The 20,635-nt window shown below is 55.7% G+C and overlaps 1 protein-coding gene across 1 annotated transcript; it reads right to left on the bottom strand.

The window, feature by feature from the left end:
* Nucleotides 1-2,174: 2,174 nt before the first annotated feature.
* MMP28 (matrix metallopeptidase 28) lies at nucleotides 2,175-16,401 on the bottom strand (the record flags this gene model as incomplete). Its single annotated transcript, XM_080629899.1, has 8 exons — nucleotides 2,175-2,575; nucleotides 3,502-3,669; nucleotides 4,155-4,304; nucleotides 4,992-5,237; nucleotides 5,792-6,013; nucleotides 8,697-8,860; nucleotides 9,447-9,526; nucleotides 16,300-16,401. 8 exons carry the CDS (start codon nucleotides 16,399-16,401, stop codon nucleotides 2,175-2,177), a joined length of 1,533 nt encoding a protein of 510 aa, XP_080486025.1.
* Between the last annotated feature and the right edge of the window lie 4,234 nt (nucleotides 16,402-20,635).

The following is a 20,635-nucleotide window of genomic DNA, read 5'->3' as shown; positions in this document are numbered from 1 at the left end:
AGAGCAATAGGAGGTCCAGGTACTGCCGCAGTGAAAAATAATGGGGAAAAGAGCATTCCTGTCGTCCAGGGAGCCAAGGTGGGAAGGTCCCTGAGGCATAGGAGCGTGGGGGCTGACTGTCCTCTGTGGGACTGTACCAGCTTGAGGCACCTTCCCTATTGCCCAGTGACATCTCCTCTGCTCACCTGTCCCTGTGCAGGCTCCTGCATTCGTGGCATTCCCACGTGGTGGCGAGGCACCAGGAGAGGATGAGCAGAGCCCAGAGCACAAGCTGGGTCTTTGCCATTCGCAGTACTCAGATCTGCAAAGGTGAGTGTGAGCCAGCTCAAAGTTTTGTTCAGGTCTCTGCAGCCACCCTGAGCTGGCACCACAATCCCTATCCCATTGGAAATGAAAGGTTTTACATCCCCAGAGCCCAGCAGCCACCACCCCAGCCGGCTCCTACAGCACAGCCTGGCCCTTCTGCCATCCCCCAGCCCAGGGGACAACACGACCCATCAGCTCCTCGAGGCTGAAGCACCAACTCCCTCACTACCACGGCAAGCGACGCCTGAGGGTCAGGGCACTGTCCCTGCGGCCGACTCCTGTGGCCGGCCGGCTGTTACCGGCCCTGCTGAAGGTCGGGCACCGGTAGGCCTGGGCCCATGGCGGTGGGAAGCGGGCAGTGAGGCTCTGCCTTTAGGGGTGAAGGAGAAGTCAGGGAGGGCGCTGGGGACGCATGAACCGTGCTGGAGAGCACCGGGCTGGAGGGCGCCTGGCAGGCGGGCAGGACCGCAGCGCACACCAGGCATCCCCTGCGCCAGGCAGGTCAGCATCACTGCCAGCGTCAGGGGCAGTGCCACGGACTCGGCAGCGCCATCGCTCTCGGTCTCTGCAGCAACGGCCACCAGTCCGGAACGCGCTGCGGGAGCCGCGTGGCAGGACCTCGGCTCGTGGCCCTGTTCCACCGGCCCCGCCATTCCACCCACCTTCTACTGACAGCCCTGGACCACCCGCGCCCTGGACAGCCACTGTTCCTGTGCCAGCCCTGTCCTCAGCCCACCCTCACCTCTGTGCCTGTAGCTGCCACAGCCCTGCTGTGCCCTACCAGGCAGGCACCATGGCAGGGACGATGACATGGACCACACAGGACACAATTCCTCATAGCATCTCCCAGGCCATGAGCCCCACGGGCCAGCTCTGAGGCACCCAACTTCCCAGGAGGGAGCTGGAGCACACGGGGAATCCCTATGGAAAATAACAAACCCAAGGCAAATGACCGGGTTTCTGATCTCAGCAGCTGCCGAGCGCCACGCTTGAGATTCAGGGGAAAGCTGTGCTTAGAACTGGACTGGGTTTTAATGCAGCCACAGCAAGCTTTGGTCTTTACAGCTAATGAGGGCTTCGCAGGCTCCTCCTGAGCTCTCAGGGGACAGCCCAGCACTGGCATGTGTTGTAATCCAGGGTGCCCTTGCTGAGGACAAATGTGTTGTATTGAGATGTGCAGCCCTCATGTGCCTTCCTGCTCGGAGCTGAGAACAGAGGAGGGTGCTGCTGCTGTGCTGCCATCTCAAAGGGGCCTTGCAAGGAATGCTCATGCTCTGCCCATGGGAAGCAGTGCTCCATCTCCAGCCCTCTGGTTTCCCCTTTTCCCATGCCCAGTGCTCCCATGCAGTGGGCACAGCTGTAGCACTGGGGCTGGCTCAGGGCTTCGGGGGGCTGCACAAGGGAGCCTTTTGGTAGCTTGTTCACTGTTGTCTGATCTCAGAGGTGCCTTCAGAGCATCCCCAAGGGCTCCCTGCTTCCTGCTCCTGAGCTGGGCTGGGCTCTTTTGTTGTAGCCAAGAAACATTCTTGAGGTTCTTATTTAACCCGCCCCAGGGCCCAAGGAGAGCAATGGTGAGGCACTTCTTTTCCTGGCCATGGCTAAAGGATCCACAACCCCCAGTCCTGGTGTGGAAGACAAATGCACAATGATCCCCTGACCATTCACAGGAAGGAGCATTGCAGTCTCATGGCTTATACCCTTGCTTTGCAGTCTTAGCATTGTCTCTCAAAGCCTCCAGCCTCTGTCCACGGCAGAGCCGCTGGGGCTGATGGCTCCATCCCCACTGCATCCTCACAGCTCCAGCCACCCTGGTGGTCCCCTCCAAACTATTCCCATTCAGTCACACAAAGAGGGATGCAGGCAGGGGTTCAGAGCCCTGTTTCCTCCAGCGCACCGTTGGCATCCCAGCAGCCCATCCAGGGCAGCTCTGCCGCCCATTTGCCGCTGGCCACCACTTGCAGCTTCCCCGGGTGGAAGCGCCAGTACTGCTCATCCCTGAAGAAGTAGACGGAGCCGTCGTGGTGGGTGAGGGCACCCACAGTGCCCGAGGGCAGCCCCTGCCAGTCCCGCAGGCTGCGAGGGTAATAGGGCTCCAGGGCGAGGGGCTCCTCACCCAGCACAAAGTACTTGGGTCCCTTGAAGAGCACCATGCGTCGAAGCTGCTGGAAGTGCAGCGCCGTGTCCGGGTGACGCGGGAGCCCGCGGGCGCTGCACTTCAGTGGGAAACCTGCATCCAACCTGGAGCCCGCATAGCGCCAGCATCTCCCTCCTAGGGAGAGATGGGGAGAGGTTAGAGTCCATCCCAATGCGGTCCAGCCATGTGGAAGGGCTCAGCCATGGGGCCTTGTGACATCCATCCTGCTGGTGATCCAAGCAGCACCCACGGAGCGGGATGTGGGGAAACTGAGGCACGGTGGCTTGAAGGCATTGAAAGGGACCCCAGGGACAGACCAAAGCCACCGTGCTGCCTGCTAGCCCATGCTGCTGCCTTGCAAGCCTCCCCCCTGTTCCTGCACAGTGGGTGGGGCACAGACCCAGAGCAGGGCTGCAGCAGCAGGAACTGCACCAGGGCTGAGCACTCAGCTCTCCCCACAAAGCAGGCAGACAAAAGCCTCTTTCTGCTCACAAGCCACAGCCTGATCCAGCCATAGGGAGGGAGGGAGCAGCCGAGGGCTGGGGAAGCAAAGGGGCTTTTGGCTCTCACCCAGCCACAGCAACAAAGCCCCCTTTCTGACGAGCCAGCTCCTGGTTTCCATTCAAAGCTGTGGCTAACCTGGCAGCCGGGCTGCCTGCTTTGACCTCCCTCTACCCAGGCAGCTTGTGGATGGCATTTGAGCTCCCCACAGCAGCTCAGCCCCTAGAGAGGCACAGGGAACCGTGTGTACCATGAAAACACCAATCTCAGCTCCTCTCTTTCCATGGGTTATGGGGACATGTACTCCCTGAGACCCCAAAGGGTTTGATGCATCTGGTTTTGTTGTTAAACACCAGTGAGCGCTGCTCTACTGCATGGGGAAACTGAGGCACAGGCTGCTGGGGTGACACCACCAAGGCCATGTACAGGGCTCCTGTGGGGTTCTGCACACCGAGCACACAGTGATGCTCCCTCTCTGTACCATGGGCATCATGGGCAGGAGGAGGTGCTTTGGACACCAGGCAGCCAGGGCAGAGGCAGGAGCTCTCCTGCTCACCTACCTTTGAAGAAGTAGAACTTGTCGCTGCTCTGGGACCAGGCAGAGGCATCGATACCAGCAGGGAGGCCAGGCCAGCGCATCTGCAGGGGCTGTGGGTCGCTGGCGTTGCCATGCACAGGCACCATCCAGTAGTGGTTGCCCTTGAAGATGTAGATGTTGTGATCCCCATCTGCAGGGAAGAGGGAGGAGTGAGGATGTCCCGGGTGAGAAACCTCATCCCAGCTCCCATGTGCCAGTTCCCCTCTCCTCCCCATGCAGTGCTTTGGGGACACTCAGGTTTTGGATGCTCCCTTCTGCCTTTCCAGCCACACCTCCCTGCTTTCATCATTCATTGTCTCCATTCCAACCTGGAGAGGAGCACAGCTCCTGCCCAGGGCTTGTCTTTCACACTTGAGTTCCTGCAGCGAATAAGCCTTTGCCATGGCCAAGTGTTAGGATGTTTTCCCCGCTCCTAACACACCGAGCCATTGCTGCATCCTCACGATGGAATCTGTGGCAGCGATGTGCACCAATGATGCCACCAGCCCCAGGAGCCTGTACCAGATCAGCCAAACCCACCCTTCCCACCACTGTAGCTCAATGGAGCAAGGGACAATCCGGGGCAAGGGGTAGAAGTGCACATTTTGGGAGAGGGTTGCATTGTCCAGCACTCACCAGCAGTTATAGCATCGAAGAAGGAGTGGCAGTAATAGACACTGGGGCTTCTCTGCTGCCGGTCCCCACCATAAGGATCTGTGCTCCAGTCCTGGAAGTGAGTGAAGACCTTCCCTGGGAGCTGGATGGCCAAGCCCTTGGATGGCTTCCCTGGGATGGAGCAAGGCGTGTGAATTGTGGAGAAGGGGCATGGAAACGGGTTTCTCCAAAGCACTATGTGAGCACAAAGCTGGGCTCCAAAAACTGCTTTGTCCCACTCTCTGGTACCTGTCCCCCTCTATATAGTGGTGGAAAAGACCCTTATTACCCCCAAAACATATGCACCATCCTTTCCCTGGTTGCAAACAAGCACCTAGCAAGCCCAGCCTTCCCCGCCCTGGAGGACCTGGTACCCATCCCACATGCCCTACCGCATCTTCCCCCCCAGCTGCAAAGGAATGAGGCCCATCCCCACCATGCCCCTTGCATGTAGCCCTTGTTCCTGTTCATCAGGGACTGTAGTGACAGGACAAGGGGTAACGGGTTCAAACTTAAACAGGGGAAGTTTAGATTGGATATAAGGAAGAAATTCTTTACTGTCAGGGTGGTGAGGCACTGGAATGGGTTGCCCAGGGAGGTTGTGAATGCTCCATCCCTGGCGGTGTTCAAGGCCAGGTTGGATGAGGCCTTGGGTGGCATGGTTTAGTGTGAGGTGTCCCTGCCCATGGCAGGGGGGTTGGAACTGGATGATCTTAAGGTCCTTTCCAACCCAAACCATTCTATGATTCTGTGATTCTATGTTTCCCATCCCTGCTTCTCACTCTCCACTGCAGGGATGCTCGGGGAAGCCGTGCTCACCGTACAGGCTCTGTACAGCCAAGACGTCATCCCAGCTGAGGACAAAATCCTTGTTGAGCTTCTTGTAGTAGGGAGACATCAGAGCGCTCTTGACGGGGGAGTGCTCCAGCCCCAGCGTGTGCCCGACCTCGTGGGCCACCACGATGAAGAGGTTGCGCCCTTTGCCGCTGTGCAGGGACCAGCGCTCGGCACTGTCGAAGTGGGCTTCACCTCGCCGGGGGAAGAAGGCGTGAGCCAGGGCACCTCCTGGGGACATGAGAGCCATCAGGGGCCATGGGGCAGGAGAGGGCCTCAGCCACAAACAGGGGCAGTGGGACACTTGCAGCTCCTGTGCTTCAATGTGCATCAGTCTTGATGGGAGCACAGCAGCTTCCCATGACTATTTCCAGCAGCACATCCAACCCAAACCAGTTGCATGCTCTGTGGTTCATGCATTTGGTTTCTTGCTGGGCTCGGGCCAGCGGTTGGTTGAAGCCACCACAATGAGCCATGTTGGGGAAAGGCTCAGGAAGAGAGAAGCCCTGGGTTTGTCTGATGGTGGGTAAGCAGAAAGGCTCAGTGGAAGCAATGAGCTCAGGTCTGGGGGATGCTGTCAGGACGAGGAGGACATGATCCTATAATGAGCATCTCAGCTGCCTCGCTGGCAAGCTTCAGTTGCAGAGCTGGGAGTGAAGACCCCAAATCAGAAAGCAAACTGGGTTATAGGCAGAGCCTTGCCTCCATCCCCCAAAGCCCTCCTCCCTGCCGGGGGAGAGCACACGCTGTGAAAGAGCAGCTTAAGCGGGGTAAGCAACCAGCACCTGGCCCATCGAAGGCGTTGTTGAGCCCATCGTTGTGGTCCCCATGGAAGAAGGTGAGGCGGATGTCGGCCGGGCTGTTCCGCACCTCCCAGAACACCAGCGAGGACACGTTGCTCCAGAGCTCGAAGGCGGCTCTGACGGCGAGGCGCACCTCGTGCTGCGGCAGGTACGGGGGCCAGTTCACCACCCGGTACGTCAGGTGCCGCTTGTACCACCTCCCACCTGCAAGAGGGACAAGCTCAGCACAAGGATGGGGACCTGGGCTTGTTCTTCCATCCTGGGTGGAGGAATGCATCCCAGTGCTGGGAAGAGCCACAGCTTTTCCAAGCTGAAGGTGAAAGTCAATCCAGGTGTCCCACCACCAGCATCGGCATCCTGCACCAGGACCTAACCCATTAAACACCTCTGAAGGTGTCACCACTGGATCCTACCCACATTCCCACGGCTGGAGCTGCAACCAAACCCTAAGAGAGGGGCCAAATCCTGTTTTAGGAGAGGAGAAGCTGGGGCACCCACTTTGAACCCCTCCTGCCTCACCATGGGCCAATCCAACATGAGTCCCTGACCTGCAGCTCTCTGATGCCAGCTTTATGACCAGAAGATGCAGCCCAAGGACTGGATTCCAGGGAGAGAAAGCAAAGCCACCTCTGCTGTAAGACAGATGCTGATCTCCATCACCCACCCAGAGACCCCAGTCCAGCATTTAGCTGGCAGCAAACACATACCTGTGTGTGTAATGTGCACACAGCAGACAGTGAGCCAGGAGAAGCAGGCAGGTCTCCAGGCTAGGGCAGTCTTTTCACTGCTTTTAAGGGCATCCTGACCATTTCTACCTGCAGAAGTCATTGCCTGGAAGCCCAGCCGGTGGTATCTCAGCGGGAACAAACCACTGCTCACCATTCATTTTAAAAGCATCGATTTACCAGCACCACAGATCTTACTGCCCATAGCTTCCTTATAAACCCTTTCAGGGCAGACAGAGCTTGGATGCCACCAGAGCAGATGGTGACAATGAAGGAGATGAGCCTGTGAGATCCCCCTAAGCTGCCCACCCTCGTCCCACCACGAAGAGGTGCAAAGATGTGTGCTCATTCCCAGAACATCACAGCTCCCTCCTCCTCCTCGACAGCTGTGGGGACCCCGGGGCCCCACCATTACGTGCATCCAGGGCTGTCCAGGAGTGGGAAAGACGCCATGGGGCCACGCTGGGGAGGTGTAGGTGCCAGCGCCTGTGCCGAGGCGTGGGAGCAGGGACAGATCTCCAGTGTCTGCTCCAGCTGTGCGGAGAACAGTGGGAAAGGAGCTGGCAGCACGCCGAGAATCACTGCTGAGGGTCTGAGCTACACAAACCTGACAGGCATTCCATCCTATCCCATCCCATCCCAAACCATCCCATCTCATCCCACCCTATCCCATCCCATCCCAAACCATCCAATCCCACCCCATCTCTGTTTCCTTCTCCCCAGTTTCTGAGCAGCAGCCCTGGCCCAGCTGGTTGCACTCCTTGGGGCAGAATCAATTCTTTCTGCTCATTGCAGCAACAGCCTCCAAGCCAGGACAATCTCTGCGTGGCAAAGGCTGAATACCTGCCTGGATGTCTGCAGCCTGAGATAAAGCCCTGGCATCCCATCCTTCCCTCCACAGGAGCAGAGCATCTCCTGCTGGAGAAGGATGGATGGCACCAGCAGGCAGGGGATAGGAGGCTCCAGCCAGAGCATCTCCACTGTAAGAGCACCAGCAGGCCAGGCTGGGTGAGGTAAATGGGGCCAGCTCTCAGCAAGAGGAGGGCTGGGCGCCACACACAGCCATTAAGCCCAGGGTAATGACAGCAGGGAGCTCCCTAAGGGGAAATCCAGGATGCTGGCTGCACGACATGCTGTCTGGCCACGGTCCTGCTGGTCAGCAGAGCTCCCACCCAGCTCCAGTGCCTGGAAAGCCTAGCAAGGCAGCTGGAAGCAAGGGTCCTCTTCCCAGTGCCCTGCACTGCAGACCCAAATTTCCTGCTGAGAGATGGGTGGGTAAAAAAGCACTTTGCTGGCTCAGCTGCATTGGCTTCCTGCTCCAAGTGGATAAACAGCCAGCTTAGCACAAAGCCTCCGGCCTTCCTGGCTGGGGCCACCAGCCATGTGGGCACCATCCCCCCTTGCTGCCTGCAGGCACTGCCATGGCATCACTTCCATCCCTCTGCCTGCAGGCACTGCCGTGAAATCGCTCCCATCCCTCTGCCTGCAGGCACTGCAATGGCATCGCTCCCACCCCACTGCCTGCAGGCACTGCCGTGACATCGCTCCCATCCCTCTGCCTGCAGGCGCTGCCACCTGCAGTGGCACTGCACCCCAGCTTGCTGGCACAGATCTGCCACCACCAGACCACCAGAGCTTTTAAAGACCCCCCGTCTCTGCCTCATCACCACGTCCTGGGCACAGCAGCCCCTCTGCCTGCAGGATGGAGCCTGCAGGAGTGATGCTGTGTATCAGGGGTTTGGAAGGAAAGCCAGAGGCAGGAGGATGATGATGGGGATGTCTCCTGGGGCCGTCCATCGCCAGCCCTGCCACATGCAGAGACAGCCTGACAAGGCACAGCGCCCTTTCTTAATCTCGCCTTCATTTTTCCCATGTCCTAAGCACAGCTGGCCCCAGCCCTCTTGCTCTCTAGGAATCCAGTTACTCATCCACAAGCCCAGGAGGCAGCCTGTGGGAGACAAGAGGCCAAATCCTGGACACACAGCAGCAAGAGAAGTTGCTCGGAGCAGAGTTAAACCCCTTAATGTGGCTGGAACACCTCCCTTTGGCCAGGCAGCGCCAGCACCAACAGGCTTTGTGGTTACTGCTGGATAACCAACACACATCCAGAGTGTCAAAGCTCATCAGAGAACCTCTCTGTGTGCCCCACAGCCAGTGCTCACCATGCTGTGCAGTGCGCCTGTGGCGCCGGGTGCTGGATGCCCGTATTGTCCCTGCAGTGCGGCTCTCCCCATCACCGGTGCCACACCGCGGCAGAGCCATCTGATGGAGCGTGGGGGCATCCAGGACCCCGCTGAGAGGGAGGTGGGTCACCCGCTGGAAATCCCTGGAAAAGGAAGGGAGACATCAGCACACACATCTGATATCCTGCAGCTGGGTTGGGTATGTTCGTGTTTGACCTGATGAGCTTCATGCCCCTCCAACAGAAACACACCCAGGTGATAAAACAAGAGGGATTTTGCTCTGCAACCACATCTGACCAGTGAGCCACCTCCTAGCAGGGCAAAAGTAGACAGAAGAGCCTGAAAAATGTCTTTTCCAGCCTTTAGGCCCAGTTGCTTGACTTTGCACTTGACTTTGAGCAGGGTCAGGCCAGGGATGCTCCCAGAATCAACGTGTTCTCATTAGGAGAAGCCCGAGCAGGGGCTGTCTGCTCACCCCTGACATCTCCCAGCCATCCCCAACCTTGGCCTCGCTGCAGATATTATTGTATGGGGAGCACCAGGCCATAAAAGGGAAATAAAGCAGCACAGCAAGGCACGGAGCTGCCAACACCCAGCATCCAGCTGGGCATGGACCAGCTCCTCCAGAAGGGACTGGTTGTGCTTTACCATCAGATCGTGTGAGATGCCAGCAGCATCCATGCAGCCGGAGCTGCTGCGTTAGTGCTTGGGTTAAACAAAGGCTCGTACCTCAGTGCATCCGTGAACTCATCAGGGCTGTGTGTGCTGGGAGCCTGCTTCCCAAAGTAGCCGTATTTCTCCAGGAATAGCTGGAAGAAGAGACATGGGAGAGGCAGAGCTCAGAGCAGGGGCAGGCACTGGCTTAGGAATAAGGGAAAATGGGAGATGGGGTGGGAAACAGTGCTGCAAAGATGGGCCTGGGCAGAAAAGCTTGGTTATTTTATTCCTGGCACCTCCGCACCCCAAACCTGCGCTCACATGGGGTTATGTGTGTCTCTTCCCAGTGTTTTTGATGGCTCGTGGTGTTCGGCCATGGTGTGATGGAGGCGGAGGAGGAAACATCGCTATCAACAGATCAGAAAGCCCTGTTGCCTTCACATCTACAGGCAGAGCCACCAACCCCACAGCTTGAATCACCTCAGCTCAACACAATGACTGAGTTAAAGGCTCAAGTGCTGTGGACACGAAGAGTGGGTTGAGACAGGGTCAGGCTGCAGCCTCCCCCCATCCCCATGCAGGATGTGCTGCTGCAAAGCGGAGACGCTCTGGGGGCAATCTGCTCTGCCAAACCATTCTTCTTCTTATCGGCCCTTGACATGGACGGAGATTGTTGCTCTGAACTGGCTCCAACACAGAAATTGCATGTTAAGGAAAATAAACGGCTTCCCTCTGCTCAGCCCGTGCCCCAGCTCCCGGAGAAGTGAATATTCCTGGTCCCAGGAATGCTCCACACCCACCGGGGCTGTCTGCAGGGGACAAACAAGCTGCTCAGCATCCTGTGAGTGCACCGCTGGAGTTCAAGTAATGATCAATAGAAAGGGAAAGTGGCTGCTTCATTTCCCACATCCCAAAGGAGACCTGGGCTGAGCACCAGGAATGCCACGGGCTGCCCCGGGACAGCAGAACTGGAAAAACTTGGGCTTTTAAAGTCTCTTCCCTCCCTGCTCGTCTCAGGGCAGGGATAAGAAGGGGGATGGTGTTAACCTGCACTCGATGCTGTTCCTGACTGTTCATCTCCGGAGGGTGATTCAATCCCATTGCACCCCCTATCCCTTCCTGGGCACAGGCAGCACTGAGCCGGCCATGCTTTGCCTGGCAGGGATCGGTAATGGTTGCTGGATATGGCAGCCCTGGGGTGCTCCAGGGCCTGTCCCTCTCCTCCTCCTGCCCAAACCCTTCACTTGCTGTTAACAGTCACCATCACGTCATCCCCACACACTCATCCCCTGTGACTGCCAGCTCCCCGCAGGCCGGGCAGGCACCTTCCATGTGCTCCTGCAGCTGCTGAGTCTGATCTCCTCCTTTATACCCCTTCTACCTGGAGCATCCCCTTCCATTAGCAAGGACCAGCACAGCCTCCTGCTGGGACATGCTCTTCACCCAGCCCCAGCCTCAAAACCTGGCTGGGTTCCCCACCGAACACATTCTCCAACTTAGCTGGAGGTACCAGCATCTTGGAGCAGCATCAAGTGAAAGCATCACCAAGTGAAAGTGTCACCCAGACACTGTGCACCCCATCCTACTGAGGTTAAGTCGGGCATGAGCTTGTTTGCTGGGTGAAGCGACAACACCTCTGCATGAGGATGGACCACTGAGCCTGGACAGGTCACCTCCACAGCCACAGGGGGATAAATCTCCCCTTTACATGGGTACCAGGAGGCAAAATACAGCAGCAACTCAGGATGCACACACAGGGGAGGAGGATACAGGGATGGAAGAGCCTCACAGGGATAGATGGCAGCGAGGCTTGAAGAGTAGTCTGGGGAGGAGGAGGAGGAGGGATCTGGCCTCTTCTCTGCAGTTGTCTTCATAATGTTCTCCTTCAGTTAGAAAAGCACCAGCTACATATATGGATGTGGGGTGATAATCCCAGCAGTTACATCACCGCAGATAAATGTGAGCTCCAAAGCACCCAGACAGAGCCCCAGTCTGTAAACCTTTCCTAGCACAGTTTTGCTTTCACTCATCATCTAAAACATCACAATTTGAAGCTGTTTCCTCCCCTGTAACCTAACGCAAGCCCATTCTTCAAGCATGAAAATGGGGTTTTCCCCACCATGATCTCATGAAGGCTTGAAACCCCATCTGGACTATCAGCATACATGGCAAAGAGCAACGGCTGTCGCAGCAGCTGCTCCTGAGCAGCACCACGATGTACACAGGCCTCTGGTTTTATTATATCTGTCCATGTCTCCCTGAGCTTTGCAAGTCCAACCAAAGCAGCAGTTTCCCTGTAGCTTCTGGCCCATGAGGACCAGAGGCTTTGCAAGGCTACAGGGGAACCCAAGAGCCCCATAGCACAGTGTCCTGTGCCGAAACTAGTGCTCAAGACCCCCTCCAGCACTGCCCATGCCCTGCAGATCCCCCTGAGACCAGCCAGGCTTTGTTAAGGCTGTGTGGAAGCTGGCACATCCCATTAAACCTCTCCAGAGGCTGCAATGTAAAGCCTGGCCATGCTGGGAAAATCACCTCCCTGCTGCCCCAGACAGGGAAATGCTCTTTTCCATACAATGGGGAAAGAAAAACAGCAGGAAACCAAGGGCTGAACATTAACACGAAATATGCCCAGCTCCCCCTCTGCACGAGGGAGGGAAAAGAGGAAAGATCCTGCTGCCCAGGAGCCAGTGCCGGGGTGGAAAAGCCTTCGGAGCTGCAGCAGGGAGAGCAGGAGGAGAGTTTGGGACAGACAGAGGGACCCTTCCCACCACAGGGCTCTGATGTGGAGCTGGGAACAGCCCTGGAAATCATCTCTGCGGAGAGCTACAGCCAAGGAAACACCTTGCCCTTGACCACAGGCATCCCAGTGGAACACAGCCAGCAGTAAATACAATCAGACCTCCCTCCCTGGAAACCGGGATAACAACAGTGCAGAGACAGCAGGCTCCGGTCCTGCATGCCCTCGCTCCACACACTCAGCTTCTGGCACCTTTCCACCACTTAAGTGGTGGAGAAGCCTCACACTGGGCTCTCTCTGACTGTGGTCCCCTGTGCTCTGCATGGATACAACCCCATCCCTCCCCTCCATCCCTCAGCAGCAGAGGGAAGCGATCCCATCCTGCCGCAGGGTGGGCTGGAATTCCAAGCCATGGTTACATCAGCCCATGATCTGGGTTTTAATCATGAGACAACAGCAGCCCAAGGGGATCCCCAGCCCTGGTACCCATCAGCCCAGGCTGCATCCATGCCACAGCACCACCAAGACAGACACAGGGGAAGCTGCAGCTCCTGCTTTGCTGCCACAGTTTCCCTCAAGCACAAACACAAGCAGAGCTGACCCCAGCATCTCCTCCTGCCCACTGGGTTGCTGCCTGCCTGCGAGCTGCCTTTAGAAGATGTCGAGTTATTTAAACACACTCATTTGTCTCTTCTCTCCCAAGCCACATTCCTGCCTGCAGTTGCAAACCCTTTGGCAGAGTCCTTGGGTCTTTTGTTTAAGTGTGTGTGTAAGTATCTGTATAAATATTACATACAGAGACACACAAGAAGGGAGATTATCAAGCACAGATCTTGGGCATCCTCCTGCTGGAAAGACAGTGAAACATCGGCTAATTCTGCCTGTTAATGACAGAGGGTGATTAAACCCCAAGCCCCATCTGGCTGCTCCCCTCCTGTGCCAAATCTGGTCCTGAAGGAATCTCCTCTCCCACCTACCCCTCCTGAAAAGCTACTTCGGCAGCAGTTTATCTCCTCACACTGAAGATGAGGAGCTGGGGAGATGCTGCACCCAGGTTCTGTTAAGCTCCTTTTGTTTCCACACTTCTGAAGCTGAGAAGCAGGACTAAAACCCCTCCTGGTTTCACTAACCAGCATCTTCAGGATGCTGAGCTCCCTGCTCCTCCCTCTGCCTGGACAGGAGGGATGCTTTGGGACAGGAGCAATAAACATCACTTGAAAGGAAAGAAACACCATGAAATACACCAGGGTTGGTGTTATCTGCCTGTGGGGGTGCAAATCACTGCTTGCGTGTGTGTTAAATAGAGGAATATCTCATCAGTAATCACTGCAATTCACTCCTGCATTTGAAACAAGCTCCAGAGCCATGCGAATGCCACCCAAAGCACTTGGGGGGAACAGGGCTTGGCCAAACCTTCCCCTGCGAATACCAGAGCAGCTGACAAACCAGTCTGGTCACGCATCCTGGTTCTGCTTTCATGTCAGAGGAGAGAAAGGAAGCGAGACTCTCCATCCTCGCCCTCCATTGGGATGGGAACCCCCTGCCTGGCAGGGGTTATTCCCTGTAACAGGCAGGGATTGTCTGGGAATGGAGCTGGGAAGAAAGCGGGGCTGTTCACACTGTGTGACTCAGGAGCTGCTCAGCACACGAGTGCCTTGGAACCACTTCCCACATCCACGCTGTCTCAGAAGCCTTCGTCTCATGGGTTTTACATCCTCTCCCAGCTGTGCAGAGCTCGGCAGTGCCTCACAGGGGTGATGGCACCTGAGTATTTCCTCCTCTCCTCCATTCTTTCCATTGCTGCGCCGAGGCTGAAAGCAGGAATTCTTCCCAGGGAGAAGGATTTCTTCCTCTTCATGTCAATGTGGGGGTTCCCTGGAGAACACGGGGGTCCCAGCTGACCCCGAGCACCAGAATGTGCTGGGGGGGTACGAGAGACCCTCACTCCAGCCAGGCTGCGCTCAGCATCCAGCATCCTGACTGGAAGCCCGCTCCATAAAGGAGCTCATCCGGACACTGGAGCGTTTCTAAGCACAACTATGGCTCAGAGCCCAGGCTAAATGTGGGCCTTTGGGTTGCAAAGTCGGAGGTCACATGCAGGGAGAAGAGGGACAGGATAGGGAAAAGTAAGGGAGGGGGAAGGAGGACAGGATAGGAAAAGAAGACACTAATAGAAAACAAGCCAGAATGAGACTGTCCCAGTCCCTCAGTCTTGCTCTCCATTCCCATTCCCATTCCCATCTTTTCTCAGATTTCTACCCAATTTTGATTCCCATCACAGCAGACCTGTGGCTTCTCACACAAAGGACTCTATGGCCCTTCATCCCTGGCCCCACCAGCGCTCTGCCTTGCTCTTCACTCGCAAGCCGGGGTGAGCTCTCTCGTGCCTTGTATTCCACACAATTCCCCTGGGATCAGGGAGACTCGGGCATTACCACACCCCCCAGACTGCCATCCTGAGCACAGCCCAGGTCTGCCAAGCTATGTACTATCCCACACCACACCTTCTCCTGCCTGGAGCCTGCAGGTCACGACAGGATTTGCCACATAAATGGTTCAAATTGGATTTCCTAACTTCTTCTTTCTCTCTTGGAGCGGCAATCAATACAAAGGCGCTGAAAACCACGGCAGGAGCCGGGAAAACAACACAACTGGGTGCTTTATCCCACTCGTAGAGCCCATTGCTGCAAACTTTGTCTGGTTTAAAAGCAATAAGAACAAAGCCTCAGAAGCAAAGCCTGGCGGTGGTCTGAAAGCCACAAGTCAGCAGAGCTATTGGATGCTACGTGAGACATTCAGCTCCCCCTTTAAAAGCAGTATTATCTGCCCAGTTCATTTAGACAAGCTTTGTTAGCCCAGATTCTGTTTCCACTGTGTATATGGTCCCTGGCCAGCACAGCACATCACACTGGGGAAACTGAGGCAGGGAGATAGGAAGTCACCAGCGAGGAACCCAAAGGCAGTTCTTGCCAACTATGAGCTGCTTTTAGAGTGAATCTGAAGTGAATTCTGAGCACTAAGAACTTTGCAAGTTTGTTTTTCTCCAGAGCACACAGGGACAAGCACATGGATAAATCCCCCCTTCAGAACAGCATCTCCCAGAGAAGCCTGCACATTAAAACAACCCTCTGAGCATTTATTGCATGTGGAACCCCAGTTAATGCACTAGGACTTGCTGGGGTTTCGGATCAAGCATCTGTGCAAACGTGCAGTGGATTGGTGACTAAACAACAGAAAATGCCCAACACAACCTTTGTTCACCAGCCAAACCTCACACTGCGTCCTCCCAAACCAAACAGGAACGGATGGGGCATGGAGTGACAATGACAGGGGGACAAAAAGAGGAAATCCAAACAGAGGCAATGGCACAGCCCTGGGGAGAGGCAGAGGAGGGGAAAGCCTGGCTTTTGTCCCTTGGGATTTGCCCGCAGATGGGAAGTTTGTGGCACACGGGGCTCACCCTGCCACCCATGGACGTGCCTGTGCGGGATACACACAACAGGCACTCACAGCACACATGGATGCACACACGTCAGGCCCTCGTGGGCATGCACCTATGGTGTGAATGTACCTCAGGGACGTGCCCATGCCTATGGCACAGGCATACACCTGTGGCACTGGCACTCCTACAGCATGGACATGCCTGGGGCTTGCACACACCTATAGCATGGACATACCAAGGGTATGGGCAGCCTTATGACATGCACACATATATGGCACTTGCATGCCTATGGCAGGGGCACACCTATGACATGCACATGCCTATGACATGCATACACCCTTGGAACACATACACCTATAGCATGGGCATACTTGAGGCTGGCACACCCATGGCATATACACACCTATCACATAGGCACATCTATGGCACACACACCCCCCTATAGCATGGGTTCACGCACACCTACAGCACAGGCTCATGCACACCTGTAGCAAGGGTACACACACCCCTATAAGCAAGGGCTTACACACCCCTATAGCACGGGCTCATGCATACCTATGGCTCAGGTTCACACACCCCATAGCATGGGCTCACACACCCCTATAGCAGGGGCACACCGGGGCACACACACATCTATAGTATGGGCACACACACCCCTATAGCACGGGCACACCGGGGCACACACCCCGCTCCCGCAGGCGCCTCCCCCGGCAGCCCGGTCCCCCGCACCCCGGTGCCGGTCCTACCTCCGCGTCCCGCCGCTGCCGAGCGGCCGGCCCGGGCTGCGCTGCCGCCAGCAGCCCCAGCGCCAGCGCTGCCCGCAGCGCCCCGGCCGCCCGCGGCCCCATGCCCGCACCGCGCCGCTCCGCTCCCCTCCCACCGGCTCCGCTCGCCTCTCCCCGCCCGGCCCCGGGGGCGGCCCCCGCCCGGCCCCGGCCGAGGGCTGGGCTCCGCCGCTCGCTCCCGCAGCCCCGGCACTGCCCGCCCTCGGCCAGGACTCCCCGCGCACCCCCGTCCCCTGCCCCTCGCCTCGCGTCCCCCTGCACACAGCGAGGGAGGGATGGGAGGGAGCTGAGCCCGTCCTGCACCCACCCGGCTCCAGGAGCACCCGGGGTGGGTTCTAGTCCGTCTCCCCTGTGCAGCATCAGTGCTTTGTGCTCAGGCATCACCAGCTCACCCCAGCCATGGCAAAGCGGGACACGCACGTGGCCACGCCAGGAGGCATCCCATGGCATGGGCTATTGGTCCAAGCTGGATGGGAGCAGAGCATGGGCAGGTTTGGGTGCTGGGACAAACCCCCCAGCAGCCGTGGCAGCAAGGCTTGGGCTTGAACCTAGGGGACAGAGAAGGAGAAAGCAAGCCCAGCATTTCCTAAACCTGTGCTCATCTGTGGTCCAGGCCCTGAGGATGCAGAGCAGCAGAGGGCTCAGACGCAAGGCATCCTGCTCCAACAGTACTAGCCACGAGCACAGGAGGCTGGACAAAGCCCACATTAGAGCAGTGCCATGACAGCAGCAGGCCTTGGGCAGTGAAGGGCTTGTTGCCACCGCAGGCAACACAATGCACCCGCATCAGCACTGTGACCTGTGCACAGCTCCTGATCTTGTGGCTTCCAGTGACAAGTGAACAGCTCTGTTTACTCCCTGCAGTGTTTTGTTTGACTGTTGTGTTTTAGTTTGACAAAAGCAAAAGGATGTTTTGGTTCTGCTTCAGTATGGGGTGGGGGGGGAAATAGGATGTGACTTATATCTGCTTCTGTTTTCATGCCAGCTTCAACCATACACCTATTTTACAGCTCACAGGCCTCTTCCTCTTCTTTTTAATCATGCCAAAAGCTGAAGTTTCAGGAACATCTGGTGAGTGCAGCTTGAAGAGATCCGCAGGGATCCTGTACCACATTGCCTTCAGCTGCACAGGGATTAGCATGTCGGGAAGGCAGGCGGGATTTGATGGAGGGAGAAAGAGATCTGCATAACATGGCAAAATAAGGCAGTTGCTGGGACGTGATTGGGGGAATAAACAGTTGGGAGAAAGGAGGAATGTTGGGGATGACTGACGGGATGCTGGCAGAGGATAGAGGAAGGTTGGCAGGGGTGAGGGGCTGGTGCGAGAGCAGGACAGGGCTGCTCCTCGCCCAGGTCAGCCCCATGCTTCCCTTCAAAACAAGAGCAGCTCTGTCTGCAAACGCATCCGTGTTTGGTTCGTATCTAGGAAGCGACTGATCCATCTGCTCTTCCACTTAAGAACATGGATGATGAGAAAGTGACTGGCTGGGCTCCAGGAGGAGCAGGAAACTCCCTCCTCTGCTCATTGTAATGCAGGGAAGCTTCTGGGAGGGCAGCCTGCAGCCCCTGGAGCAGCCAGCTTTCTGACCTGGCATTTCCCAGGGCCGCTGCTGCGGTCCTGAGGGGATTCAGCATTCAGATGGAGAAGAATCCAGCCCAGCCTTGGAGACGCCAAATCACAGCTCTCCACAGGCTGCTGGCTTGGAGGATAAAGCTGTTTACCCAGGTGCGGTAATCAGAGCAGTATCAGGAACAGAGACGCTGTCTTGTGGGAAGGTGAACACATTTCCAGCTCTTTCAGCATTAGGTAAAAGCTTTAAAGTGGAGAAGTAGAAAGAGAATCCTCATAACTTGTACCCTAAAACTGAAACTGAAGAAGTGAAACCTGTGGCAAAGAGCTGATGAAGCTTTACTAACCAATAGTGGAAGAGGGTGATAAACAGATCCATACAAGCTCTGGTTGCCTAAACATTCCTGATTCCTCAGGTTTCTAGACAAAATCCCATCTCCCTCAGATTCACACAGGTCTCACTGCAGGCAGGCAGCTTCATTTCTAAACCCTTTCCTAAGATGCCTTCACAGCTTGAATTTGGAGACGCAGAGGGTTCCTGATCTAATACCAGCAGTGTATTCACCTGAGAACATCAGGGAGGACGTGCTGCTGCTCCCACAGACACCCGTCTGGACCAAAGGAGCCTTGTCTGTCTATATGGGTGCAGGGCAGAACAAGTCAGGCACCACGGAGTGAATCACTGCCTGCTTCCGACTGAGGTGAGCTCCGTGAGCAGCCCATAAACACACATTAGGAAACAGCACTCCAGTGACGTGATGCTTCTTGGAACGGCTCTTACTGTTTACCACAACTGATAAAGCAAATAGCAACACCATCACTCCTCCATGCCAGCGTCTACCCAGGACGGATGTGACGCGCAAGTGCTGCCAGGTAAAGGCTTTGAGTGCTTTGCACTAAGAGCACATTCAAGTTGTTCTGTTCCATCCACTTGAGACACCGCGCCTGTACAACAGCCATTCTTCACACGTTTGCTGCTCAACAGTGGCTGCAGCAGCCGGGAGCTGTAGGATGGCCCCTGGGTAGCATCAGATGTACTCACCCTGCTGCTGGAAGCTCTGCAACTACATCAGTGTCGATGAGATGGGCAATTGTGGCTTCCCCTGCCTGCTATGGTCACCAACCCTCATCTGCAAGGCTACATTCTTGAAAGGCACGAGCAGCTTGTGCTCCCCTGGCTTCAGCCATCACAAAGGTCAAGCTTTTCTGCTCAGACAGAGTTTTCATGGGTGCTTCCATCATGGTGAGTTCTAACAAGTCAAAGGACTTGATACATTCAATGAGCCCGCCCAGTCCAGGGTCCTGCCTTACACAGAGCCAGAAGCAGATGCTTGTCAGAAGAGGTGTTTAGGAAACAGGAAAATGCAAAAGCTGTAGATGCTTCCCTTGGCTTTCCCTTTCCTGTGCAGGGATCCTGGGAGGTCTGGAGAGGCTGCATCCAGCCAACAAGTCCTGCTGCAAACATACCAGTGTGAGTCGTACTGCAGGGGCTGGAGCAGATTAAGCCTCACTGGTTATTAGCTCAGAGGACAGCTAAATCCATGCATCCCTCTCTCTAGGAGCAGGGTGCAACCTAAGTGACACAAGATGTGGATTTTTAAGCCCTTTTGCAACGTTGGGTGCATTCTGGCAGCTGCATTTTATTACAACAGCATTAACAACACTATCTGCTGGGGACAAGGTCACACGAGCTCTTTGTTAGCCTGGAAATGGGAATTGCAACTTCTAGCTTAGGCAAAGCAGCACGGGCAGAATCCTAGCCTCAAAACCCCCTAGACCCGAGCTCTTGGCTTCAGTCACTGCTTCCATATCTCTTCTAGGACTGTGGTATTTGAGCAACTCAAGTTGCATTACTTCTAAGGGTGAGGTGGGTTTGGCTGCATAGATCCAGCATGGAAACTATTTGGCCGTGTCTTAAATTGTTCAGCTATAATAGTTGCATTTCATCTCCGCAGGGATCGCATGCCTCTTCCACACTGGCATCCCTCCGTTTCTCTATAAAGTTGTTGTTGAGCTTGGCAAGTGCAGGATGTGTTTTATAAATAAACCACCAGCATTCCATACAGGACTGATTTCCAAACCTAAACCCTCGCTGCTTATAAAGCGAGTTGGGGGATAGATCTTAAGAAGAGATGAAGGAAGCAGAGCAAAGCTGTTCCCAGCTCAGACGTCCCAAACTGCCCCTTCTAATGGGATAGCCACTCCTGGTTTTCCACCAACACATCAACAGCCTTCCCCCTCCTTAGTCTATAGGTTTACAAGATGAAATCCTACTAAGCTCTCACAGAGGACCACTTCTGGTACCTTTAAACCCCAAGCCTTCTTGTGGAGAGAGCTGACCATTAGTAAAGCACTTTGCACAGTATTACAAGTAAGTCCCTAAAATAGGAGCAGCGAATTTAACTAAATACAGGGATATCCCCAGCAGGATGATAAGGCCTGTATTTAACCACCAGAGTGCAGGATGCTAACAGCAAGCTCCAAGCTTCCATCTCAGGAAAAGCTAAAATTCACTCAATCCTTAATACACTGGCTTCTTGGAAAGGTTTTTACTTTGCTTTTAACCTCAATGAAAACTTATCCTATAGGCAGTGTGTGCAATGCAAAAGGACTGAGCAGAAAGAACTGGGAGGGCAATGGCATCGTTAAACCTTCACCTGGGTTTGCATCTACAGAACATCACTTCCTAGGCCTCTCTATGAATTAATTTAACTCTCCGTACCAAAA

Source organism: Psittacula echo, assembly GCF_963264785.1.
Source record: "Psittacula echo genome assembly, chromosome: 15".
NCBI lineage: Eukaryota > Metazoa > Chordata > Aves > Psittaciformes > Psittacidae > Psittacula > Psittacula echo.
The sequence above is the reverse complement of the archived record's forward strand: the minus strand, read 5'-3'. Positions and strand labels throughout refer to the sequence as shown.